The 27882-nt window shown below is 35.1% G+C and overlaps 3 protein-coding genes across 7 annotated transcripts; 2 read left to right on the top strand and 1 right to left on the bottom strand.

The window, feature by feature from the left end:
• The first annotated feature begins 765 nt into the window (after window positions 1-765).
• LOC118263768 (protein phosphatase 1 regulatory subunit 36) lies at window positions 766-6940 on the top strand. The gene is made up of 10 exons (XM_050705615.1): window positions 766-978; window positions 1501-1597; window positions 2170-2235; window positions 2466-2597; window positions 4079-4223; window positions 4626-4778; window positions 5120-5348; window positions 5576-5740; window positions 6044-6127; window positions 6773-6940. Exons 1-10 carry the CDS (start codon window positions 884-886, stop codon window positions 6885-6887), a joined length of 1281 nt encoding a protein of 426 aa, XP_050561572.1. The 5' UTR covers window positions 766-883; the 3' UTR covers window positions 6888-6940.
• Window positions 6941-8095: 1155 nt separating this feature from the next.
• Window positions 8096-17423, bottom strand: LOC118263737 (uncharacterized). 5 transcript variants are annotated; one of them, XM_035575896.2, is made up of 10 exons: window positions 14411-14674; window positions 13905-13998; window positions 13394-13453; window positions 12692-12823; window positions 12244-12388; window positions 11655-11807; window positions 11200-11434; window positions 10608-10775; window positions 9921-10031; window positions 8097-8296 (listed from the first exon to the last, which is right to left on the bottom strand). In XM_035575896.2, the coding sequence occupies exons 1-10, from the start codon at window positions 14512-14514 to the stop codon at window positions 8170-8172; spliced, it is 1329 nt and encodes a 442-aa protein (XP_035431789.1). In that variant the 5' UTR covers window positions 14515-14674; the 3' UTR covers window positions 8097-8169. The 5 variants fall into 5 exon arrangements, with proteins under 5 accessions (XP_035431791.1, XP_035431792.1, XP_035431789.1 ...); XM_035575897.2 differs by having other exon boundaries at window positions 9927-10031; XM_035575900.2 differs by lacking the exon at window positions 14411-14674 and adding an exon at window positions 17319-17423 and having other exon boundaries at window positions 8098-8296.
• A 75-nt stretch (window positions 17424-17498) lies between these two features.
• Window positions 17499-27343, top strand: LOC118263738 (alpha-tocopherol transfer protein-like). The gene is made up of 6 exons (XM_035575902.2): window positions 17499-17770; window positions 18304-18454; window positions 24856-24960; window positions 25916-26063; window positions 26414-26612; window positions 26687-27343. Exons 1-6 carry the CDS (start codon window positions 17641-17643, stop codon window positions 26839-26841), a joined length of 888 nt encoding a protein of 295 aa, XP_035431795.2. The 5' UTR covers window positions 17499-17640; the 3' UTR covers window positions 26842-27343.
• The last annotated feature ends 539 nt before the right edge of the window (window positions 27344-27882 follow it).

Below are 27882 nucleotides of genomic sequence, written 5' to 3'. Positions count from 1 at the left end.
ATCTTTATTTGTTGTACAAAATACCGCTTGAATTTGCATACGCCTCTCCTAGTACCCTTTAGCACTAAAAGCACACAAGTATGCTCACTCCGTTTATAACAAACACATAATAGCTTTTATCCCGAATTGGAAATAACTTAGAACATTTTATAAGTTTTAAGGTCCGGAGTTGTATGCACTAGTAACATTAACATAACTTTATATTCAGTGAAGCCGAGCAAACTTACTAGTGACGCCGTAAATTCTGCCGAACTTACAAACACGCTGGATGGAGATTCCGATTTGGAAGTTATAGCTGTCCATGAATTATAATCATGAATAAGATGTTGAAATATGGAAGATCATAAGTCGCGCACCGATGAATCTTTAACATTTTCTGGAAACGAGTTTGGAAAATCAACTATATAAGTTATTTATTTGTTTATCTGACTGTGTTGAAGTGTGGTTATTAAGAAATCATCGCTGTTAGATAATCTCTGTGTATAAAATCAATTACTGTTCGTTAGTCTCGCTAAAACTCGACGTCGGCGGGACCGATTTGGCTGATTTTGGTCTTGAATGAATTGTGAAAGTCCAAGGAAGGTTTATAAGGAGAACAAAATGTTTGAGGTGGTACAAAGTTTGCTGTGTTAGCTAGTTTGTGTATAAATATTGTTTATGAACTAAAGAACAGTGATGTTAGTGTTGTACTTGTACATTTATATAAAAAAAAAGTTGATATCGAATCTGTTTCAGGCGAAAATGAGCACGACCAACTTGTTGAGCTATATCTGTCAATGTAACGTTTGTAAACAACCTCGTAACTTCGCGAGGAATAATTTTCTTTTGAATTGTATTATTTTGTTTGAATGAAAATATTGTTTTTTAAAGTAATTTGTTAGATATGGACGATGATGATGACGAAGACTACTATTTTGGGGTGTACGAGGGTGGACACTGGGTTTGGGACGAACAAATACAAGCACTGCTGTTCATATGGTAAAAATATTTGTAGTTATCCAGTGTTATTAACATTTAAAGACTAACCTGTAGTATTTCCAGTATTAAGGGCTTTGGTATAGTGTGAAATAAGACGGGCGTCCTCGAAACTACGCGTGTTAGCCGTAAGAATATTTAATTCCGCGGCTTCGGGATTGCTGTTATATGTATCTACGTACATATGTACATACATACTAATTAGATTTTATATTACATACGACGCTGAAAAATAACAAAATATACTGACTAAAATCCACCGGATCCTACTCCCGTTAGGAAATCAGCAGCGCCATGTCGGCATCAGACCTACTCAGCCCTATCTGTGGTGGTCTGATGGCTCTTTGGGGCGCGCGCGAGACGCGACGCGCCGCACGCACGGGTGAATGCACCGTACGCACGAGTGGGGGGAGGCCTATGTTCAACAGTGAACGTATTGTGACCTGTGGCTGATATGATGATGATGTTGATGCTTATAAGATAGTACTACATACTATATGTCGATGTATAATTTATAATTTACAGTGACAATCCTCCCGTGCACAGAGTACACATACAAACAAAAACAAAATTACCTACCGGTACCGTAAAGTTTAAAGATGAAGTTGACATAATTGAACAGGTGATTAAACATATTTATTTTGTACTTACTTTTTTTAAATTAAATGGGCCGACGTTTGGCCGCTATCTCGCCTGATGGTAAGTGATGATGCGGCCTACAATGGAGCACGTCTGCCCATAAGCAACCTATTCACTCGGGCTTTGAAGACACCCAGGTTATACCCATCAGGAAACACTATTGTACCACTTATTGATAATTATTTGTTATGTGCGACTATACTTACTTATAGTACCTACATACCTATTCGTTTATTGAGTGGTTATAATTGGGAATATGCGGTCACCGGTGACTGCTCTCGCACACCTTCATTGTAGATTTTAATATTTATTATAAAGCAAAAGTGGACTGGTACTGGATGGTGGTGATATTGAGGCAGTGTTTCGCAATGGGGAGGAACAAGGTGTTAAAGTCAGATTGCTTTACTTTAAAACCTACCTACAATCTAACCCCATTGTTGGATTTCGAATGGTTAATTATCCCTTTAGAGATTGACAGGCATTAAGTTATGTAATTGAATCTTTTCGGTAAGACGGTATTTTTCTTAATTTTAACATGAAAATACTTCTTCTTAGATCCGTTATCGGCGACTTTATCGAAGAAGATTGAAAATAGGAGAAGCAGACGTAATCACTCTGCAGGTTATAGTTGATTTTCCTTATTACCTTTTTTATTTTATATTTATTTATTGTTTTCACACGAGGCTTCGTTGTATGTGGTCAAAGGAAGAAAGTAGACTATACATTCTCCGCCCTCCTATAATTAGCTCAAAAAAACCAAAACCTACAATAAAAAGTCTCTTTGTGACATGTGTATTTTGTCTAAATACCCTTATTTATTATAAAATATTGCCTTATCATTAATATTTCAGGATATAAAAGACTTAGCATTGTTCACGGCTCCCACCAGCATTCTCACCCCCAAACTTATACGCATGTTACACACTCCGACCATAGAGAGATTCCTGCGAGCACTCATTCTTTACTGCGCTTACTATCTGCAGGTAACAAATATGATGTATAGTTTTATCAACAATAAAGTACCTAAGAATGTACTAATAATTCTAAAAAAATACGTCTCGTTGGGGGACCGCATGAATACGGACTGCACACCGTCGCCCACGCCGCTATATTTCTATTTTCTGCGTTATAGTTAAGTACTTAAACATCAATTTACTTTAATGTTAACACCAAGCATGTGATACTTATGAACAAATCGTAGATAAGTAAGAAATAATTAGGAGCGGTCCCCCAACGCGACGTATTTTTTTTAGAATTATTAGTACATTCTTAGGTACTTTAAGATTAAGTTTCTTTTATTATTTTTTACTTTTTAAAGGGAAAATAAGTTTTTATGTCGGGGGTTTTTTAAATTTTTAATTTAATTTTTTATTACTTTTTAAAGGGAAATTAAGTTTTTATGTCGGGGGTTTTTTTAAATTTTTAATTTAATTTTTTATTTTATACTTTTTGTAGGTTAGGTTAATTTAGGCTTAGTATAACATATGCTTACTATAATTTCAATTCTATTTATTTTAAGGTAAAGATTACATTGAAGGTCAAGCTCGTTCGCTTTGATTTTTTTTTTAATTTATTAATTACTAGTTTTTGTTTCTATAAGTAGGCTAAAGATTACATTGGTGCAGGTTTTATATTTTTGTATTTTATAAAATATTTAATTATATTTTTAATTTTTTTTATTATATTTTTTTTATTTTTTTATTTTGTTAATACGAAAAAATGTTATGTTTCAATATTTTCTTTCAGTGCGGTTTCTTTGAAACCCCATCCTAGTATATTTGCAGACCTTCGGTTAATCTCCCGCTTACGTCACGTTCACCGCCCATAACTTTAAAACGGCTCAACCGATTTTCATCAAACATGTCTAAAAACACTCGCACATAAATCCTCTTTAATACGAAAAAAACTAAATTGAAATCACTGCATCCGTTCGGGAGTTATGATGCCACAGACAGACAGACAGACAGACACGTCAAACTTATAACACCCCTCTTTTTGCGTCGGGGGTTAAAAATATGAAGTAAGACGCGTAGGCTCTGCGTAGACACCACGAAGCAAGTACGTAGCGAGTGCGTAGCAAACGCGTAGCGAGCGCGTAGCAAGCGGTGTGCAAGAGGGACGGAGCTATGTAGGTTGTATAGCTCCATCCATCTTGCACTGCTCAATGATCGACAATTCTGACACAATTGTAATAGCAGACTAAGGCCCCAGTACGTAGCCAGCGCGTTATTGCTTTGCTTCAGGCTTTGTATAGACCTTGTGTATCGTCGACTATTATTACATTGTGGTTTGTATGTACTTAATTTAAAAATGTTGTTTATGATAATTTTGTATTCTGTATACTTTTCAAAGAAAGGCACAGAAAGATTTTTGTTTATGTAAGATAATTCTCGCGTACTTGATTACTTAATTATTTACACTGCACTAATAACTTTAATGTACATACTACTACATTTTTCACCAGACAGCTGCCGAAATGTCGAAACGAATGTCAGAACTTATATCAAAAGTGAGGACCTTGAACTGTGATCGAATCGAAAATGAGTTCCAAGATAACTTAGCTGATCTGAGGCTGTTAGTAGCTAAAGAATATTGCATGTTTCTGATTGGTGAGTGTTTACAATTCAAAACTAATTCAATTATACTGCTTATTCACGAAATTGTTCGATGAGGTTACTCGACTAGTTTCAAGTAACGCCGGGGTCTATAAATTATGAGCAGCATCTGTGACACCCGACGTGGCCATTATCAGGCGGCCAAATGATTTACATATTTACAATAATAGTATTGTAATGTAGCTTCAACTTCATCAAATGCCATTTAGGTTTCAATATGTCCTAAAACTGTACCCTCAGGATGAGCAGCAGAATCCTCAATTTTTTCTTATTTACTTAAGTGCGATCCCCAGTTCAACTGCTAGGCGTTGCGATTACAGCAAACTTCTACTAAAGAGGGAAGTTCTGGTTCAGCTGCGATTGTACTCCAGCTGATATTAATGATTTGTTCTACAGGTGGGGGTGACATGAAGAAATACCACCACATGGGCCAACACAAGTATAGCCGGTCTTTGTCAGACATGGACGAAAGACTATTTGAAACATTTGTGCGCATGAGTATACAAATAGTGTGGATAGCGCTCGGTCGAAAATGTTTTTATCAAATAGGTAACTGTCGTACTCAGAGTCATTTAATGATTACTTAAACTATTCCTTAGTAACGATTTTGTTCCGAAAACAATTGCTAAGAACTGGGTTCAGTAACCATTAAATGACTCTGAGTACGGGCGTAAATGTTGTAAAACAAAATAAATATTCCTCAGAGTTCCTCAAAACGCGTTATGGTGCCCAGTTCAGGTTTTAGTTCCTCGTAAACATTTTTGTTCCTTGTTATCAATAAGACTACCATGTTCAATACGAATTGAGAATTCAGACATCTTTTTCTCAAAATAGAACAAACCCTGAGACAGAATTTAGCACTCAAGACTTGTACAATATTTTATCCTTAGAATGTGAAACTCATCGTATATTAAAGTCGGATCTATTTAATCCTGTGGAGCATTCGTTGAAGACAGAATTTATACCTCGAATGGAGCGGGAGGAACGGTCAGCATTGTTTGGACATTGTATTCGCCTGGACAGAAAGCTGAGGACCCGATCACCACTGTTGAATGATGTGTTTTGCCAGAGACCCATTGATTACCGGTTATTGGGACTTGCAGTGGTCAATTATCCACAGTAAGTGAACATATTTTAGTAAATATTTATTGCAGTTACGCCACATGAGTAAACCATTCACGCACTCATGTACAAGTGCACTAAAATGCTAAGGACTTTGCAAGTATATAGTTTAATTGTGGTGGTTGTTTTTCAACAGTTCTTCCCAAAAGTATCAAACCTAGTTAAAAACTGTATTAATTTCTTGTATTAATTTCACGTCCTAAAAGACAATTTGCAATTTTAAGGTTGTCACCTCGACTGAAGTATTTATACACGATTGTGGCTGGTACAGAAGAGGATTTAGCAAACTCCAATTTAACGTTGGGTATTATTGGTCTACCTCGAGTTCAATTTGACACCATACTACGTCTTCTACCGCCTCCATATGACCTAAATTCAAAAAGTTCTATGTAAGTGGACATTACCTTCTTCTTAACGCTAAGACATTAAAGAAGTTTTGGAAGAAGAGGCAGTATTTAAGGGTGCTCTTCAGCTCTTAATGATGGCATGTTCAGTAGCTGGCTGTGATTGCTGTGAGATATATAAGCCTAGGTCGATGATTTACGGAATGGGTTAGTTCATCATCAGAATGAGGAAATGTATTGACATTTACTATAATCAATATCTGTAATTATGTAGAATTTATTTATTCCGCATTACACTTATTATGAAAATGTTTACGAATCTGTTTTTAGAGGTACTGTTTTGTTCAGATCGTTACAGAGCTCAAGAAGCTACATGAAAAAAGTTCACTTGGTACTTCCACCTATCAATATACCACATAAAGAAGCAACTGAGTAAGTAGTTTCCATATTTAGTCATTTGTGAAGATCATGAATAAATTCACTAACAATAAAGTAGCATGGATTTCCGCAAAATAACGCCTGACTCTATTTTATACATAAATAAATTACTTCCAAGACTTTAAAGTCGCCAATAAAATGCTGATGGTAGGGGAAGACCGAGGGAAGATTTGTGTTAAGATCCAAGAATTTGTGACAGCATGACTGATGACGGCATAGATTTTTTTATAATTATTGAAACTAGAGTGACAATCACATCACACATCACATCAACAGCATGTTAGTGGCCACTGCTGATTAAAAATGTCGTGGTGGCCCGGAGGCTTAAGACGTCCGCTTCTCATGCATGAGGGTGCGGGTTCGAAACCTATCAACGGCAAGTAGCAAGGTCGAGTTATATGTACATACTTTTTAAACAGGCTGTTGATGTGATGTGAAGATGTACTTTCTAAGATTATTTAGACACCAATCACATACTGTGAAGGAAAATATCGCGAGGAAACCTGGGCTTATAATGTCTAACTATAAGTTTGAAATCACCAACCTGCATTGAACAAGCGTGGTGATTAATGCTCAAATCTTCTCCGTGTGATAAGTGGTCTTTGGATTGATAATAATATCTCATTATTTTAATTTTAGCGGATTTTACCCTCCATCATTTCCTGATAAAGTTGTTCAAGGGAACCCTATCAATAAAGTACAGCTCAAACGATGGCTCAAAAGATTGAAATCATTTGGAAATTGTACACATTGACACACTGACAATACTAAATACTTTATATGAGTACTAAAATATATGAATTTAATTTAAATTTTCTTTATCTTTGTCATGTATAAGCTACACAAATAGAGGTAATCGTCTCCATTTAGATTTTTTTCTAATCATTATTTTTTAAGATTCATGGTATACTTATAAATCACATTTAAATATATTGTATTGTACTTATCTTCAGTGAATTATTTTATTTTGTGTGTTTTAATAACAGCTATCCCTTAGCGCTAAGCAAGGTTAATAAAATGATACGAGTATTTTTTACATCTGTAAATGCCTGAGACCGATAAAGTCTAATTTTTTAATCCTGCTTTATCGAATAAAATATGATGTAGTTCTAGATTCAAAGGTTGACTTAAACCTGCGGACTGCCTAACGGGTTACTGGGGCTCCGTCTCGAAAAGCAGGAGTAGGAACAGGGTGGTTTTTAGTTAGTAAGAGTCTGACACTTCCTCTCGTCTCGCCCAAGGCGGGAAAAGTCAATAGATGATTTTCCCGGCTCAAAAAAAGGATTCAAAGGTTAATCTGACAGTTTTAGCTACTTCTCTAAATACCCAATTTGATGGCTCTTAACATTTCGTTGAAATAACCTAATGAATACTCAACATTGTCTAATGATTTATATCAATCTATCAAAAATATCAATCATTCTTTGAACACGTTAATAGCGCCTAAAACTAGCCTATCACGCTATGTAATATGATGACAGGTAAATGAAAGTTTGGCATTTAGGATTACTGTTTCATATTTAGTTAATTGATGGAAATAATTAATTATTCGTTAAAGTCTAGTTAAGGATTTATAAACCTTTCGAACTGAATTTCTAGTAAAGGTAAAGTAGGACTACAGAGAGAGGACAATAAACAGACATAGAAAGCAGCATTTGAATTAACAAATAAAATTGGATTGTCTATCTGTAATAGGCTACCTACCGTTTTTTACTACATGCGTATGAATATACATACGATACATACCCTAAAATAATATTTTTTACAATTTTTGTGTGTCTTTCTGTTTGTTCTGGCTAATATCTGAAATGACTGGACCGATTTGGATAGTCCATTTATCGAGAAAGTTATAAAACATCACGCTACGATCAGTAGGAGCCGAGCAGAGCCGGTTAAACCGCGCCTGAGTAGCTAGTTTTGATTTAAAGTTACATCCTTTTAAAATAAAAAATATAGTTTCATAGAAAAGCGTTTTAATTAAATAATATAAGTACTTAAAAAAGAAGAACAGCAACGTCTAGACTAGATACCGTATATTATCTTGAGCTATGTGCACGATGCTTGTTCACAATCCGTTGGTACCTTCGGAGCCACTTTCTTCGCTGTTTGTCATCACAGGGCTTTCGAGGATATGATTCTGTTGGGAACTCACTCGGTAATTCACTGTGGAATGATAAATGAGAGGAAATATATATATGTACTAGAATTGGAACTTAAAACGGTATATTTACCATGTTTGTCATTATTCATGTGTTTCCGATATTTCGGCACCTTTGAGGTGAGTATATTATTATGTATCTATTACTATATTTCCGTGCACATGTGAAAGAAACAAAATAACCTATATCTCATCCTAATTATGTTCCTATGTGCGAACGCCTGACATTCTCTCTCACCTCGCCTAAGGCGGAAGAAGGGAGTTAAATGATTCTAACACAAATAAAAATACCATACCATTGTTCAGCTATTTTATTTTTTTGCCCCGGTATACCTATAGGAAAGAAACCTAATAAGGTGGCAGGCGATAATAGTGATGTAACGTTAATAAATAGACACAATTTGTCTCATCGAGAACGGTTGCAATGTTGCACATTACATGGCAATACGTCGAACGTATTCTATTTGCGGACGATCGATTTGCGCGCTTTAATTACCTCACGATAAAGCACTTTAAAACAAATAGTTGGTTAGTTAGCTAGTTGCGCCTACTCCGTATATTTTCGCGAAATAAGAATATGATCAAACCCTTTGCCTGATTTTATTCGGACCAGTTCAGCATTATGATTTAAGTTACAAACATGATAGTTATTAACCATCCCATTTATATAATTTAAACTAATATGTAAAGCTGGAGAGTTTGTTTGTTTGAACGCGCTAATCTCTCGAGCTATATACATCATAGCTACTTCCGCGCGGTTTCACCCGCTCTGCTCGGCTCCTATTGGTCATAGCGTGATGTTTTATAGCCTATAACCTTCCTCGATAAATGCACTATTCAACACAAAAAGAATTATTCAAATCGGACCAGTAGTTCCTGAGATTAGCGCGTTCAAACAAACAAACAAACAAACAATCAAACAAACTCTTCAGCTTTATAATATTAAGTATAGATGATGTGTGTCAATGCAAGTCATTAATTTGCTGATCAAGACAACAACACGCCTATTTATATGAGGGTTAAGCCGAGGTCTAAGTACGCATAATTCAATACTTTTCGCAAGTTATGTTTTAAATGTAATGTGGGATGAGACATAATCATTCTAATTAGTCATAATTTTTATTATTTGAAAATCCAGTGACAGGAATACAAAATGATTTACGATTGAATTCCTTTCGCAATCTTCTCAGACATTTAAAAGCAGTCGTTAGGAATTCTTTGAAATCAGAAATGCATGTATGGAATGCGCCGACGCTTTAGTATGAAATGATCGAGGCCAGAGCTGTTTCGTTGTCATTTTAAATGATTTCAATTGTTTGATGTGTACTAACCGTTACTTGCGACTTTATTCGTGTAGTACATATCTTTGACAAAGAAGACTTTTAACGCACGATGGTTATCATATAGAAATTGTGACTGCTCCTAAGCTGGAACGCTCGTCGTCGATTTTTTCGAAAATTTATAAGGAAGTATGTAATAGCACATGGTCTGAGATAGTGTCCAGCCTGACTTATACTAGCCCCTTATTATATGAGACTCATAACATAACTGATGACAAGTAGGTGTTGCAAAATGCACTTTTCAGGGATTAAGTAAGGTTTAAATTTAAATAATATTATTAGCACTTACTCATACTCATCAGAACCCCGAGGAGGTAACTCAATGCTGCTGTACATTGGCGCCTGCCCCAACGTTGATTTCTTTCGAGATGTTGCACTTTTTGTACTTCTCGAACTCGATCTAAAATATATTTGAATATGTAGTTAAAAACATTGTCACTTTAAATACAATATTATTTAGTATTTATAGCCAGCACGTGTAAAAAAGGCTTCAAGAGCAAACGTTCCATGAAATACCCAATAACGATTAAAATAGGTAACTTCTTCTTAAAAACAACAAGGTTTTTAAGTATATTGAAACTTCGTAAAAACAAATAAATAAAATATTAAATAGAGTTATCCTAATAATATTACAAACGCAAAAGTTTGTATGTTTGTTTGTTTGTTACTTCTTCACGCAAAAACTGCTGAAGGGATCGGGATGAAATTTGGAACAGGGGTAGATTAAAAAGATTCTATCCCACGGGAACGCGGACGAAGCCGCTGACAGAAGCTAGTTTAGTATATGAATACACAATGCGTACACAAGCTTAGTATACCCAGTGTAAAATAAGACCGCTACCAAATACATGAAACTCGGTTTTTTAGTGGTATAGGATTCTTTATCACCAGCATTGTCGCCTTATCGTATTTTTTTTCTGGAACGGTCTTTTTACACCGATTATGTATGAATACGCAATAATAAATGAATACGCACTTATTAAGGTTGCTACTGCTGGCCTCAGGTTCTCTACACACTTCTCTCAATAAAATATCGAACCGTGCTCTTGCCAACCCTAGTATTCCCAATGAGATGTGGCTTTGTTGCAACAAGTTTTCCGGCATTGATAAAGCACATTCCATGTAAGTGAGGCGGGAACTTAAACTAAACGTTTTATGTATTATACAATTGGTTGCAGATTTCCAAGTGGATACTAATAATACTAATGGGTACACCGTGAGATATTAATAGGTAAAATGTTGATAGAATTTTGAAAAAGACATGTCGTGGAGCGAATATTGGAACAGAGAAACTGCCGCACTCGGAGACATTTAATGATTACTTAAACTATTCCTTAGTAACGATTTTGAATCGAAAACAATTGTTAAGGACTGGGTTAAGTAACCATTAAATTACTCTGAAAATGGCAGAAAGACTTATTGCATTAGTAGGCTAATGTTAGATATCAGACTATTTTGGTTAGTGCTAATAATAAAGGGACATTTTTACTAATCATTGTCATTTGTATTGTACTATAGTCAAGATATGATAGATATGGATGTATTTTTTTCCTAGACTTTTCTCTTACCGAGGATACTGGACAATACCAAGGCCGAACATACGGTGGTCAATATTCCGCTTGCTACAGTGCACCTCATTTATCAGAGGTGACATCATATCCACTTTATATTTCTTAACTATACAGTGACCAATCAACACTTGGCGTTCATGAGGGGTCCTCGGTACTATTTTTTTGTCCCCAGTCAATTTATGTTCCGCCGAATTGAATAAATCCGACTTAAACATTCTATGGACTTCCAATTCTGAAATATGAACATTTATAAAGAAGTTTTTATAGGAAATTTTGTTTGTTGAACGCGGGATAAAATATTGATGGTGTTTTGCAAGTTCGAATGTAAATTCTGGCAAAGTGACAGTTGTAATAAAAACTATCGGAGAGGTGGCTGTAAAAATTTGATTTCTGCAAGTTACTGAGATATTGGTAAAAAGGTATATCGTAAGAAATTTGCTAACGACGCTTACCAATTTCATCAAACGATTTTCTGCCCAGTGCTATCCATATGATCTGTATGCTCATTCGTACGAAGGTCTCAAATAAGAAGCTCTCTTTTCTGTTCATGGATCGCATCTTTTTAGATGGGCCCATGTGATGGAATTTTGCGAATTCGCCAGAACCTGAGACCACAAATTTTTATTGAAATATTGTATTTATTTTCTTATCTTGACTAAATGACATCCACGAAAAGAATCTACTTTTTCATATTAGGGTACAACCATTCCTATTTTTTCGGATTACCTGATGGTAAGTAATCGCCGCCACCCACGGACACCCAGAACACCAGAGGCGTTACATGTGCGTTGGCGGCCTTTTGAGGGTTAGGAATTTAAGGGTTTTTGGGGATTGAAAAGGGGGTGTGATTGGGCCTCCGGTAACGTCACTCACATAACACTCCGGAAACTCAACGCAAGCGTTGTTTTATATCGGTTTTCAGTGAGGTCGTGGTATCACTGCGGTCGAAACGGCCCATTCTCCGTCTCTCCCACACTTAAAACCTCCCGAAACCTCGAGCTTTCTCTCCATACAGCATAAGGTAAATAGCAGTAACTGTACCATTTATCAGGTTCGAATATTCTTTGGCAACAAGTAAGCGCAGGTCTTCTAAATTGTCCATGTAATGCATTTCTACTTCTACGCTTCTCTCCGTTCGAATTTTGGTCATGAGTTCAATCGTACGATTGTTCATCGTATCCGAAGTCTATAGATAAAATGAGAAAATGTATAAGTATCGTTAACCACTGGTTATACAGTATGGAGATCAATGAAACTAGTGCAAGTAGTGCTCGTCCACAAAAGCATAATACAATTAATATTTCAACGAAAACAGAAAAATATTTTTTTTTCAAACCAAACCGCGTTCGACGCTTTGATTGGCCGGCTCGAATGAACCAACCAATCATAGCGCCGAACGCCCTCTTATTTTAAACGTAAAGCAAACTCATACTAAGGGTATTGAATACAGTATTATAAAAAAGAAAAAAAAGAAAATTATGTATTTAACCTGCAGATGGTATTGGCAATAGAAAATGAGAGCTCGCAATATTCGCTCAGTAGCTGGCAGGTGCAGTAGGTTTATCAAGTATGGCTTCAAGATCTTGATGGGAGCAGTGAACAGGACTACGTCTTTCACGTCCTATAGAAAATATTTAGATTTAGATTTCAGCCATGAACGTCTCACTGCAGGGTAAAGGCATCCCTACCTTCCTTCCACTCCTCTCTGATTAAAGCTATAGAAAAACTTCTATCCTATAGAAAAGCAGGGCGTAAATATTTGCAATAAGATGTCTATAATTACATCTGCTAGATTTTATTGCAACGTCACGCCTTTTATCCCCGAAAGGGTAGACAGAGGTGCACATTACGGCATCGGTTTCAATTCCCGGGTCGGGCAAAGTATTACTGGGCTTTTCTCGGTTTTTCGAAAACTTCTCAGTAGTAGCACGGATAATGGAACCGTGCCCAGTATATGGCAATAGGCTCACCCCCTATTACATGGGACTTATAACACAAATGGTGAAAAGTTAGTGTACTAGTTTTTATTACATTACAATATTTTGTTACATTACACAAGACATAGCAGTGTAATATAATTTTTAAACGAATCTGATGTTTTAAACGAAGATACTGTAACGAATATATTACGTAACATATCATTAATTACAGTTAAATATTGAGATTACAGGGATTTAATTGGGATTACAACCTGAAGAGTAACCACATCGTCGGGTTCCGCCTTTCGCTGCATTCGTTTTCTGAATCGATTCTGAAATAATAAATTCTGAATTATTATTTTGGATTTTCACATCACACATTTGTTCGTGTGTTCGTACGTTCGTTCCTTCGTTTGTTTGTTCGTTCGTTTGACATAATTTCCATTGCCAGGCGACTAGGGCATCCGGAGCTGCGGACTACCTAGCGGGTTTACCGGGGCTCCGATTCGAAAAGCAGGAGTAGGAACGGGGTGGTTTTTAGTCAGTAAGAGTCTGACACTCCCTCTTGCCTCGCCCAAGGCGAGAAAAGTCATTGGATGATTTTCCCCCGCCAAAAAAGGCGACTAGGGGATCGCACTTTAAAAGGTTCAGAATTATCAGACAGCGTTGATGCTTGATCACTTGCAAGCGTATAATCCCTAACTCTGCTTTTACTATACCCGCGGGAAGAGGTGGGGTGGTGATAAATGTTTGTACTACAGTTTAATAGTGTCGCGTATTTGCCTGTTCATTAAGGTCGATATCTTCCCTGAACTCCACTGAGCCTAGTATAGCAGTAGCTAGCTGGGGAGCGTCTGGTGGCTCCTCGGGCAGGTCACTGTAACGGTAGAGAAACAGAATGTCACTTGCAGAATAGTATTTTATCTTTATTCTACCATTTCACCAGGTAAGTTGTATTGTAATAAAAGATGAGCTTATTCGATAATAAATACTGCTATACTGCCTTACACCTAAAATTATTCATGACGCCATTACTAACAAATCAGCCGGAGATGGCTGTAAACGAAATGTTCTACTGAAGCTGTTATAACTGTCCACAGTTTTAACCAGAAATTTAAAAACTAAAATGCAGTAAATATGAATAAATCAAAGAGGTTTGCATAAAATATTTGTGTACCTAAGCCATGTACCTATGCTCTACACATACAAAAACCAATTTTTTTATTTTTAAATTTGATAGGTCGACGTTTGGCCTCTAAGGTAAGTGTGATATGATACCCTATAGATACCTTTTGAACACAAGTGCATTCACTTTTTCATCCCAAGCCCAGTGTCCATTCTCATAAAGACCTCCGATTACATCATCGTCATCATCATCCAGAGGTTTCGACATTCTGTTTACTTATTCAAAGTTATGAGATAAAATTTCTAAAATAAATCTATTTAGACAAACGAATACATCACTAAAATAAATCTATTTAGACAAACAAATAACACTATACAAAATTAAGTATATTGATAAAATCTGACACAGTACGTTACATAATAACAGAAATCAAAGAGTAAAGTCAAAATTATAGAGAGTAAAGATGAGCAAAGAGTAATAAAGTTTGAAAAAGCATGCAGTTTTTTTTTTAATGAAACCTGCATGCTTTTTCATGTATGTCCCTACGGCCGAGATTAATCCATAATAGGATTACGGTAAGCTATTAATTTCGGCTATTAATTGATCTTATTTAAGCGTGGGAGAGCCATGCTTCGACACCAATGGGCCGGCTCGACCGAAGTGATATCACGGCCTCACAGAAAACCGACGTGAAACAACAGTTTTGAAACGACGACAACGTTGTGGAACGATTAAACTTAGATGTTATTAAAAATATATTGATTCCATTATCGAATTCGAAACAATGTAGGAACCTACGCACGTTGTATTACATAAGTATAATCGAAACACGAAATTGGAGTAAAGATATCACCTCATGAAACGTGACTTAGGGGTCTAATTGGAGGGGATCTCGTGAAGATTTTAGCACACAATAAATATAACCTAGCTATGATACAGGGTGAGGGCTAAGGGAGTCTTTGAAAGTGTTTGTTGGACCGTAAGCAAGGCTCGCTCGGCCGTCCGTGAACCGCTCATGGGTTCCTAACGAATTCATACACCACCGATGTAGTGGAAACTCGGGCAAGGGCGAAATCATATTAATAGATACAAACAAGATACCATGAAATTGGATTATGTTAATAAACATTGTTAATATTTTATAAGCTCGGGGATTTATGATATTATAAACGGGTTAGTTTCCAGATTAATACGAAGAGTCTTTTGAAACAATGGCGACGATTGGAAGCGAAAGTTGGTTCTTTCAGTTGTTTAAAATTGTTCAGTTGTTCATTTTCCAATATTTCCTTAAAGAATTGGTAAAACTGATGGTAAGTTTAGTATCTCCAGTTGTAGACGTTTTTATTATTTGTACATAAATGAGATAATTTTTTTGGGCCTTTTCTGAAAGTGCCAATATAGAATTCTAACATTAAGGACTAGGGTGGATCGTCATATAGGTACCGAAGTTGTGGCACTTTTAGAAAAGGCTCAAAAAGAAACCGTAATGATATTCTTTGTGAAGTAAAGATCGACACTACTTTTTCAAATAAAAAAGTTTGTATAACGAAACCGCAGGGCAAAAGGTACTAAAATATATTACGCTTCATATAAAGCAGTATTTATTTAAGTCCTTACTGTCGGCACTAAACATTTATGGTACACATGTCCGTCTCAGCTATTTCAGAAGTCCAATCAAAGTTGCAAGTCCACTGACTTAAGGATCGTTATTATGTATAGCCACAGATTAACAGATGGGTGTTTGTGAGTTTGTGTGTGGGATGCAACTGCCAATCATTGCGGTTCTAGTAACAGGATAATCTTTGCAAAGACTTTCGTGTGTGATTATTACTTATTACTTGTATGTGTTGTGTTGATTCATGTGTTTATGTGACTACATTTCTATGATTTGTAGAAGAAAAAATTAGTAATTTGTGTTGTTTTAACGTTGTGTCGGTCCGTTTTTGTGTAAGTAAAATTGACCAATTTAAAAACATTATAAAAAAAATCTTAGAATGGCACAGAGTTAGAACAGAACTGTTATATTGTATAATAATGAAATTCAAAATGTGAAAGATTGTTCATTCAAACAGGATGTTTGTCTGTCAATCAAGTTGAAACTACTGAACGGATTTTGATGAAATTTGGTATACAGAGAGGGTATTAGGTGACTTAGGTGATAAGACACATGTTATCCCACGAAAACGCGGGCGAAGCCGCCGGCAGAAACTAGTCGATAAAATTCCTAAGTTTCTAACTAGGACAGTGGTCGTCTGAACTGAAATATAGACGAGAAAAATTGATCCTGTAGACGGAAACGTGCCGAAGTAACTCTAGCGTCTACCTATTTAAGTTTAGAGCGACCCAATACATTTTTTAAATGTAGGTACGAACCCAAATAAAATTACATTGGAGAGCTAGGTGTAGGTAGTGTGGGTCGCAGCCAATTTTCATTTCATTGTTACAAAACTTCACTGCTTTGTAGATTTTTCTGTTCCGCGTGTCTTTTGTTAGAAGTAGGTATATTTCTTTATGGAATCGGTGGCAAACGAGCTGACGGGCCACCTAATGGTAAGAGATCAGTGCCGCCCATGGACTAAAAACATGAACATGAATGAATGAATGGCATGAATTAAAAAAAAATACGTCTCGTTGGGGGACCGCATTCATACGGACTGTACACCGCCGCCTTATTTCTATTTTCTGTGTAAGTACTTAAACATCAATTTACTTTAATGTTAACACCAAGCATGTGATACTTATGAACAAATCGTAGATAAGTAAGAAATAATTAGGAGCGGTCCCCCAACGCGACGTATTTTTTTTTAAATTATTAGTACATTCTTAGGTACTTTAAGATTAAGTTTCTTTTATTATTTTTTACTTTTTAAAGGTAAATTAATTTTTATGTCGGGGGTTTTTTAAATTTTTAATTTAATTTTTTGCTACTGCAGTTATTTGCACTTGTATGTCCTCGACACTCCGTCTGCTTCGTGCAATATCTTATCTACGAATTGTGAAGTACCTACATAATATCAAATTCAATGTTCATAAAGTAAGTGATAATTGCATTGTTATCATATCTAGCATACTTTAAAACATGACGGCATCATACTGCAATCCAATTTCACCACATTGTGATCGAAACAAAAAAATCCAGACACTGTTAAAATTATTCATGTATATTTTAAACAAAAACAACGTCTCAAGTAGACACTATGAAAGAAAATAAAATACGACACGCGACGTACGGCCTTGCATTTGTGTCAATAAGCATTTGACGTTTTAGGAGCACAAAGAGACCGGCTATTGGCCCCATTTAAGAACCATTACTTGATATACATCTCATACGATACACTCGTAAGCGGCTCCCATAAAATCTTATGAAAATAGATCTTAAAACTAGTGTTCAAAATGTCGTTAGTAACTTGTGCATCTATCGAAAAGGAGTATGAAAAACTAAATAATGTGAAACGGGACGATATACAGAATTTAATGGCGTGGTTGAAAGGAGTGGCGCATTTACCTCATGAATTTATTACAGGTAACATTTCACGTTAATGTAATTATTGTGATAAATATTGTAATTATATCTTCTCTTCTACAACTGTGTGTGGTTCTTTCTTTGATAGACCATTATAGATTAGGTTTGCATAGTTCACCCATTTTATTTTAGCTAAATATATCGCAGTGTGTTACAACTAGACACAAAAGATATCTTCTTTATTTAAAAGAAATTGCTTATTTCACAGTCCGATAGACAATTTTGATTAAATCCCAATTTAAGATATTAGGTAATATGTAAAATACAATTTTGTAATGTTTGTAATAAAAATAATCATGTTACGAAATATGTTTTTTTTTTAACAAATTCCTTCGTATATTATAAAGCATATGAAATCACATTTTACAATAATACATAACTTTATATAATGGCCTATACCACAATAAAAACAAAAACAATTTTAATGAATTCAAGCACGATTTAATACAGCATAAACATATCAATTAACAGTTTAATGTTAGATTTCCGGGTAAAACAATAAACTGTAGCTAATACAGAGGTATAATTTTCAGAATTGGACGTGATATTAGCATATCATAGTTGTGCATGCGACGCCGATTTAACGAAACGGGTCATTGATGTCAATTACACTCTTAAAACTTTGTTCCCGTTTTACCAGAATAGAAAAGTCGATGCATGTTTGGATATGGCGATGCAGACTTGGTGAGTGCTAATTTATTGGTTTTGTATTAATTTTTTTTTGGTTAGTTGGTGTTTGAAACCTGTATAGTCATTGTCTCCAGAAAGATTAAAGTCAAAGTCAAAGTCAAAGTCAAAGCATTTATTTCAATTAATCCTAAATTAGGCACTTTTGAAACGTCAAATTGAATTGTCCGTCAGTCTGTCTGTCAGTGAAGCTAGGCGCTCGTTCCAAAGTGTTGCTTCGAATGGAGAAGAACGAGCAAGAAACTCCATCGTTACTCTTTTCAAAAAATGTTTTTTACAATATCTCTGATACATTATTTGATCATTTACCTATTGTATATATATGTAGGAACAATGTAACGACAATACGACGTCAAAACTATGGGACAATAAAACCAATTTGTAAAGAATATAAATTAAAAAAGCGGGTTGTTTCAAACATAGTGCCCACATATGTACACTTACAATTTTGAAATAATGCTTCTATACAAATAAAAAATAATCTTTAATTTAATTTTTCAAATAAAAAATAAATAAATAACTGCTTGATGCCACAGGATCCCTAGACTACATTGGAATAAATTAGTACTTTAATTTAACGTGTAACTAGTGATCGTATTAGAGCATTGTCTAGTGTGAGCGAGTGTCCAGTGGAGCCGGACCAACATGCTGCCACACATTTTTATCTTCAATATAATCTGACAGTTTATAATATGCCTGTTTACACAGTTCACGCTTTATACAAGATTTAAATTTTTTCTCGTTCAGATTCAGTATGGTGGTTGGTAGTTTATTGTAACACTTAACACAAAATCCCATGAAGGATTTCTGCACTTTGGACAATCGGAATTGCGGTATAGCTAACTTATTTTTACCTCTCGTATTAAAATTGTGTCTGTCGCTTCTTTTTTCAAACAATTGTTGATTTTTTCTCACGTACATAATATTTTCGTAAATGAATTGAGAAGGCACTGTAAGAATGTTTATAGTTTTAAATAGTTCTCTCAAAGATTCGCGACGGGGCAAGTTATATATTGCTCGAATAGCTCGCTTTTGCAAAATAAAAATTGATTCTACATCCGCAGCTCGCCCCCACAGCAAAATGCCGTAAGACATTATGCTGTGAAAATAACTAAAATAAACAAGCCTTGCCGTACCTACGTCCGTTAGCTGCCTAATCTGTCTAACTGCATAAGCAGCTGAGCTTAGTCTCCCCGAAAGTGCTTTTATATGGGGCCCCCATTGTAATCTGTCATCTAATGTGATACCCAAAAATACAGTCTCCTTAACAAATTCTAACTTTTGTCCGTTCAAAGCAACATAACATTCGTTATTTTGTACGTTTGGCAAGCAAAATTTAATACATTTGGTTTTTTTCTCATTAAGCGCCAAGTTATTAATAGTAAACCACTCATAGACTCGAAGAATGGAGCTGTTCACGTCGTCAAAATTATTCGTACGTCGACCTATTTTAAAAATCAGTGATGTATCATCTGCAAACAGAACCATTTTTGGTTCATTTTCGAATATGAGTGGCAAATCGTTTATGTACACTAAAAAGAGGAAAGGACCCAATATTGAACCTTGAGGAACGCCCATTTTTATCTCAGACCCTTGTGAATTAACACCGTTAATATGAACTTTTAGCTGCCTATCTCCTAGATATGATTTCAATAGACGGAGCGCAGTGTTTCTAATCCCGTAATGATTTAATTTCAGCAAAAGTGTCTCGTGGTCAACGCAATCAAATGCTTTTGAGAGGTCACAAAAAACACCTATGGCATCCTGTGCTTCCTCCCAGGCACCAAATATTTCTTTCATTAAAGTAACACCGGCGTCAGTTGTACAACGACCTTTAGTGAAACCATACTGCTGATGGTGGAAGATGGAGTTTTTATTAAAATGATGAAGCATCTGAGACAGTATCAACTTTTCAAACACTTTGCTAAGGACCGGCAAAATAGATACAGGCCTATAATTATTAGGTTCTGTGGTTTCGCCGCTTTTAAATAGTGGGATAACCTTGCTATATTTCATAAGGTCAGGAAAAACACCGTCATCTATACTTTTATTAAAAATCATAGCCAGACAGGGCGCTATAGTTTGAATAATTGTTTTGCAGACTTTCACTGATAGTCCCCAAAGATCTTCAGTTGATTTTATTTTAATTTCTTTAAAGACCTTTACGATCTCTAGAGGATTCGTATATTGAAAAATAAAGTCATGTTGACATGATTTTACATTTTTTTTAAGCAAACTAGCTGAGAGTGTAGCTGAAGAATTTAAATCTCTAGTTATTTTAATAGGAATATTAGTAAAAAAATTTTCAAACTCCTGTGCTACATCACATTTTGAAGAAATTTGTCCAATTTCAGATCTTAATTTAATTTCTGAATTATGTATTTTTTTCCTACCAGTCTCGTTTTGTATAATTTTCCAAGTTGTCTTTATTTTGTCATCAGCTGATTTTATTTTATTGCTGATATAAAGACGTTTTGCGGCTTTGCACACTAATCTAAAAGTCTTTGAGTACGATGTTACATATTGTTGAAAATGGGGGTCGTTATTATATGGTTTCATGCCATAAAGATCAAAAAGTTTATTTCTACTCTTTCGAATACCTACAGTAGCCCAATCGCTAAATACAAATTTGGTATGAATATCTTTATTTTTGAGTGGCAAAATATTGTTAAATTCCTTGTTTAATAATTCAAAGAAATCGTTGTACAACTTATTCACATTACTAATATCAAATGTTTTTATACTTAATTTACTAGCTAAAGAATTGTTTAATTTCTCCAAATTTCTAAGTGTAGTTTGTCTAAATCTTATTTGAGTTTTTAGCAAAGGTAAATAAGAGCTATACGCAACCATCAGTCCACAGTGGTCGGATGGCAAGCTATTTATAATATGTTTTTCTTTGTAATCACAATTACAAAAAACATTATCAATGCAGGTGGCAGTCGAGGATGTTATTCTAGTTGGTTCTAAAAAAACATTTTTTAAATTAAATGATCCAAACAAATTTAACAATTCCATACTGCTTGTACTATTTTCTAATAAATTAATATTGAAATCGCCACAAACAATTATTGACTTGTGACTAGTAGAAACCTTTCTTAAAACATCCTCCATGACAGAATCAAATAAAGGAAGATTCTGATAATTAGGTGGTCTATAAACACAAACTACAACATGTCTATCCAGCTCAACACAGGACAACTCAATGGTGTGTTCAACTGACAGTGCTACAATGTCTTTCCTTTCTTTAGATTTAATACTATTTTTAACTAATATTAGGGACCCACCATGTAATATTTGTTTTCTACTGAAATTACTAATTACATTGTAGTTTTCTAGATTTAAAGATGTTAGTTGGTCCTCCTTTAACCAATGCTCTGATAGACAAATTAAATCAAACTTAGTTTTTTCTAAAAACAGCTCTAATTCTAAGATTTTTGAGGAACAGCCTTGAATGTTAATATAAAATAATTTAAGGTTGTGCTGCTCCTGTGTATAATTATTTTGAAATAGTTTTATACTGCCAGAATTTACCTTATCATTCATATGATTTATAAAGGTACCTTCTGTTGTCTTATAATCTAGTTTAAACCTAGTGTCTCTGTGCTGTTAGACACTCTAGACAGCACAGATTTGTCACTACAACTACTATCTGTTATATTACTTATAACAGTGTTAATATTATTTGCTATAAGTATAGCAATTTTCTGTCTACATTTTTTTGAAAGGTGTATACCTTTCTTGTTAAATATAAGATTACTAATAAATTTATTAGTATCAAAAAATAAAAGTCTGTCATTTTGACATGTCATTTTGTGTAGTATGTTATTGAGTACACCTATGTACTTATTCTTTGAAGAAGAAAGTGTATTTGAATATGGGAAAGCACACACAATTATTTTCCCACTATTTGATTTTAATAAGGTGTCCACACCATTCACAACATCCCCCTTGTTAAACCTAAACTGTTGCCTACCATTAAAACTAAAACTGATTTTTCATCCAAGTCAGTATGAGTTATTTGTTTTATAATTTTGTTATAACTCATATTGTGGTAACTATTGTTTATATAACTATGATCAAGATGATCATACATCATTTGGCCTAGTCCGGAACCTAGCTCATCACTATAAACATATGTTTTATAGTTATGTTTACTATTTAACTGACTTTTAATTGATTTTATTAGAGTTGGTCCCGGTGTAATTGAAGTCTCAGGAGGCTGAGGTTGGTTCACACAACTGCATTGTAGGTCATTTGCCAATGACTCATACCTCTCTGCGTTGTACTTCACCATATCCATCAGCTCCGAGGCCTCCAGTAAGCGTTCACTTAACTGTTGTTGGGATTGCTTATATTTATCAAAGATGTCTTGCAACATACCTTCCTTATTATATAAATCTTTGTGCAGGCTCTGAATGTCAGTATCGTACATCCTTCTACAGTGATCCAGTTCACTGTTGCAAGATTGAAGATCTTTTATTAAATTACTTCTATCTTTTCTTAAACTCAGAATCACTTTTTTTAATTTTTGTTTTTTCAGTGAATTCTGAGTACGTTTAATTAATTTATTAATTTTAATATACTTTTTTAACTTGTTGTGACTTCTAAAAGGGGAGATGTGTACGGTATCCTCACCAGTCAAGTCTATAGTAACTGGCTCCCTACACTGGAGTCCACTACCAATTAACTCGTCATACAGTGTGTTCGTGTCAATGTGTTGTGTATGGACTTGATTTAACTGTGAGCAAGATATGATCCTATGGGCATCGCACAATTCAGATTCTAGTTCTGTAATTCGTTGAAGAGCAGCTTCATGCGTGTTATTGCAGTCTTGGAATGTCGAGATTGTGTACTGAAGCTGGCTGTGTTGGTCGAGCACGTCCATATACTGGACATGCAATTCAGCCAGTTCGTTCTTCAGTGAAGCATTCTTGTCCACAATGGTCTTGACCTCCACTTCACTGTCCTCTCGCTCCTGCAGTAGTTGGCTGCATAGATGTTTTGACCCCTCCAGTTCCTTGAGAGTAAGCCGCAACTTCTCTTCTAGGTCTCTTACTGTGGTAGCCCTGCGAGTCATCATCTTCTCAGTAAATTGTATTCCTTGTTTTCTGAAAAGTATAAGATTAAGCTAAGTGGTAGCAATAATTAACAATACTAGTATGATGTGAACAATGTAGGTAGACCAAAAAATAAATTAATTTAGATGCAAGTTGAATTTTAGTAAAAGAATTGGTAAATACAAATAGACTAGACTATTAAGAGATTAAAAATTAAGATAGATATATTTAGCAGACAAAGCTAACTTGTAAAAAGGTAGAATAATCTGGGAAGGGACAGAATACAAAGTTTTTATAGTAGAAGGTAGTAAGTTTAAGAGATTTTTTACTTTAAAATTGGTCTAGTGAGGTTAATGTGCAGTGATTTATGTAGTTTATTATTGTCTGGGCTATGTTTTCGTCATCGATTCTGCTTCCACCTATTGTCAAGCAAAAGGAGACATAAACGGTGCCGGTGTGTACGGGACGTTACTCAAAGAATTGAGTAGGGTAAACTTGTATGCGGTGTTCGTATTACAATTAAAGCTACACAGTAATTATAATTCTAATAGTATAAATACAAGAAAAACACAATACTCCCCTGGTTTTATGATTTCAAATCCACCGTCGTTGTTCCTTTGACAGGTTGTCAAATCGTAATCACAATTAACGTTTATTTGTTTATTTTTGCCGTAGAATTCCACGAAAACACTCGACACAATACTTAATTACTATATTTAACTAGTTAACAATAAGTTATTAGGTTTAAATAATTATAATTAATTAATTTTATTAAATTATCTAGGAGGACGTTTCTAACACAACCGACTCCCAGTGTTGCCAGAGAAAAAAAAACTATAGACCAGTATAACTGTGAATGAGTGAGATAGTTCTATTTAAAGATTGTGTTTGTGGATGTAGAGTGAACTTAATCAATATATTTTTATAATAAAATCCGTTTGTTATTTAAGTACTTATTGAAATCTGAATAATCTAGTGGTTGCAAATACGTCTGCCGAGTTAATATATATAGTGTTGGACGATTCAACATCTAAACCCTATTATATCTGATAGGGCATTGTGTCTGATTTACGATATGTCGTGTCCTATATCCTGCCACGACTAATCATTATGATTGGTGTAAAGTGGAGGTAGGTACTTTGACGATAAAATTGTATTTTGTACTATTGGTCGACTAGTAACAACTGCGACTACGGAAAAAGGAAGCTTTGGGGCCGTGTTTGGCCGTATTGAGACCCTAAAACCCGATAGGTTTTATTTTTCTGTTTAAAAATAATATGTGATGATGAGTTTTTTCCTATTCTTAATAAAATATTATCATGTTCTGTTTCTTTTCAGGCTAATTTATCCATTACCGACACTAACAAAGAAGGGTTTTAGATCAATATACTGTGAATTATTGGATGCAGATCCCAAAAAGTTTGTCTACGCTGATGTTATCAAGTAAGTAAAATTAAATAATTTTTAATCAACAAAAACCAATAATAAAAGATAAAACAAATTATCTACACAAAGATTGAATGTTCATCCCTAAAAGGCCGGCAACGCACTTGTAACTCTGAAGTCCCGGAGCTGCGGACTGATCCGGCTCGAAAAGCAGGAGTAGGATAGGGGTGGTTTTTAGTAAAAGTCTGACACTCCCTCTCGTCTCGCCCAAGGTGAAAGAAGTCATTGAATGATTTTCCCCGCTCAAAAAATAAAAAAAAACTCCTCTGGAATGGCAAATGACTACGAGCAATGATAACAATTGCTTACCATCAGGTGATCCATCAGCTCGTTTACCAACCTATATCATAAAGAAAAAAAGGTATATAAAAATCAGCAGAGTATATATCTTTCAATATAACTTTCTAGATGTTACGTCGCGGCACTAGCCTAAACTAAATTCAACCCGCTACGGGAATACCGAAAATAAATTTTGCCTAGTCCCAGTCTAATAGTATGATAATACATGTATGATATTTGCAAATAAATTCATAGTTTCAGATTTTTTTATAGGTATCTGGTATTTTATCGTCTCTTTGGTCACGAGCACGATTATCAAGTATTAAGTCTTAGGTTCGATGGTTTAGTATTTAATATTCTCATAATGAGTCTGATACATGAAAATGCTCTCGCTTTCTAGTAGAGATTACATGAGCCTGTAACATACTTGGCAAAGAGCGTTAGTTACCTTATGAATCCTGTATCCTTAGTACGAGCTTGCTTTATGTTTAAATTATCTTAATCGAAATAAGAGCGCGTTTGGCGCTCTGATTGGTTGGTTTATTCGAGAGGTCCAATCCGAGTGCTCTCGTTTCGATTACTTTAAACGTAAATTAAACTCATACTAAGGGTACTGGTAATAAAAAGGCGTACTACGTTACATTAATTCAGATTTTATATTGTATAATTTCAGGGCATTCCTAATGATAATGGATCTATGGCAATACGAAGAGGGCACAGTCCCAGGCGTGGCCCTTATCGTAAACTTGGACAGGGTGTCGCTGGGACACATCTCACGGGTCAACTTGACGGTGGCACAACAGTTCTTTTATTTCTTACAAGTGAGTTCCTTATAAAATATCCTGCTCACTAAATATGCAAGCACTTCATAAAGGACACCCCCAGGACTATCTCATTAAGTGTGTTTCTATAATGCTCAAGTATTCTCCATCCATTGTATAAGACAAAGATGCTGACCTACTTGTAACGTGGGTACTGGGTACCTCTACATCCACAATCTTTTCATAATTGTTTTTGTTGTTACGATACCGGGAACTTGTATTAATTTTCAAATGCCTGCAACAGATTTACTGCGAACTACTATTATTTTTAGAAAAAAACTTAATTGTTATCAAAGTGAACAGGTTTTGTTTTTAATTTAAAACTTATTAGACTCGTCTATCGTTTCCAGGAAGCTATGTTTGTCAGCCTCAAAGAATTCCATTTCATCAATGCTCCAACATTTGTAGATAAGTTACTATCTATGGTGAAGCCATTTATGAAAGACGAACTACTTGATATATTAAAGGTCCATCAAGCTGATGCCAATTCTTTAGAAGAATTTATAGCAATAGAAGATTTGGTCAAGGACAACAAAAATGTTCTGAAAGGTCAATATTTGTTCCCAATATTTCATTTTATTATATAATAAAAAGCAAATGTTACAGTATCCTTATTATTTCAGATGAAATGTTCAACAAACTAAAAGCGAACCACAAGTTTTTCGAGGACGAAGCAAAGAAAAGAGTTGACGAATCAAAGAGGCCGGACGGTCCCAAAACTTTAAGTAGTTTCTTTCCAGGCATGGAAGAATCTTTCAAGAAACTAGAAATAGATTAAAATGACCACGAATTGAGTTCTGCCTTGTGTAAAAAGGTAGATTTGGGGACATATATAGAGAAATTTAAAAAGGAGTGTAGGTTAAGGAATTGTTTATTTTCCGATCAACCGTGTCGAGATGGTAGAAGGAGATTGTAAGTAGTACAAATATAGATATAATGCAGTGTGTATTGACACTAGTACGTGACAACACGTGCAGTTCGCGGCGCGGGTAGCAAGTGACACAAAGGAAATTGCTTCTTTGCATAGCGGTGTGCTTGCCACCTCTAGCAAAACGACCAAAAATCCCACTACACGTAATATTCGACGGACTTCGGTACTTGTATAACCTAGAAAAGATTTTTCAACTGATTCACTTAGGTTTATTTCTATTTTTAGACTATGTTCTATCTCATTGTTGTGTAAAGGTCACAGTTATCTACTACTTCGGATCCTTTGTTATGTTTATGTTATTTTTCATTTGTGTACAATAAATAATGTATTGTTTTCTAACGTTATTAAATATGTTTGTATTTTTATCTTAAAGGTTTGGAAAGTATGTAAATTGGAACTAATTGCGCATATATTATGTCTTCATGAACGTGAACGTGAATTAGAAAAGTCACAGGATTTAAATGCGTTAGTTTGTGCTCTATTGTCGCGTTTACAACCACTAGACTTACAAGATAGGCAAAAGTTAAAATTTAAGTACCAAAGTAATATTTTGTCAACTCGAGTAAAACTTTGTTTAATTTCCTCCCGCACTGTATCGGAGTTTTAAATCTTAGTTTTGATGCTGTTCATAAGTTTGAGAATTCTTGAAAACTCTATAATATTTACTTGGCGGGTTGGTATCGGCTAACCAACGCTTTTGTCTGGAAAATTGAGGTCACACGGCGAACAATGTATCAACATTGTCGTCGCATTCTATTGATACAATCATTTCGATCGTAATGGCGTAATGGCCGAAAATAAAATACCTAAAACTGGACTGCAATCGGTGCACTATTGTCCCTAAATAGTGCACAAAAGAAATTCGATTTTAGCGAAAAGCTTCCATTC

The sequence above is a fragment of the Spodoptera frugiperda genome, chromosome 27 (assembly GCF_023101765.2).
Source record: "Spodoptera frugiperda isolate SF20-4 chromosome 27, AGI-APGP_CSIRO_Sfru_2.0, whole genome shotgun sequence".
In the NCBI taxonomy this organism is placed as follows: Eukaryota; Metazoa; Arthropoda; class Insecta; order Lepidoptera; family Noctuidae; genus Spodoptera; species Spodoptera frugiperda.
The sequence above is the reverse complement of the archived record's forward strand: the minus strand, read 5'-3'. Positions and strand labels throughout refer to the sequence as shown.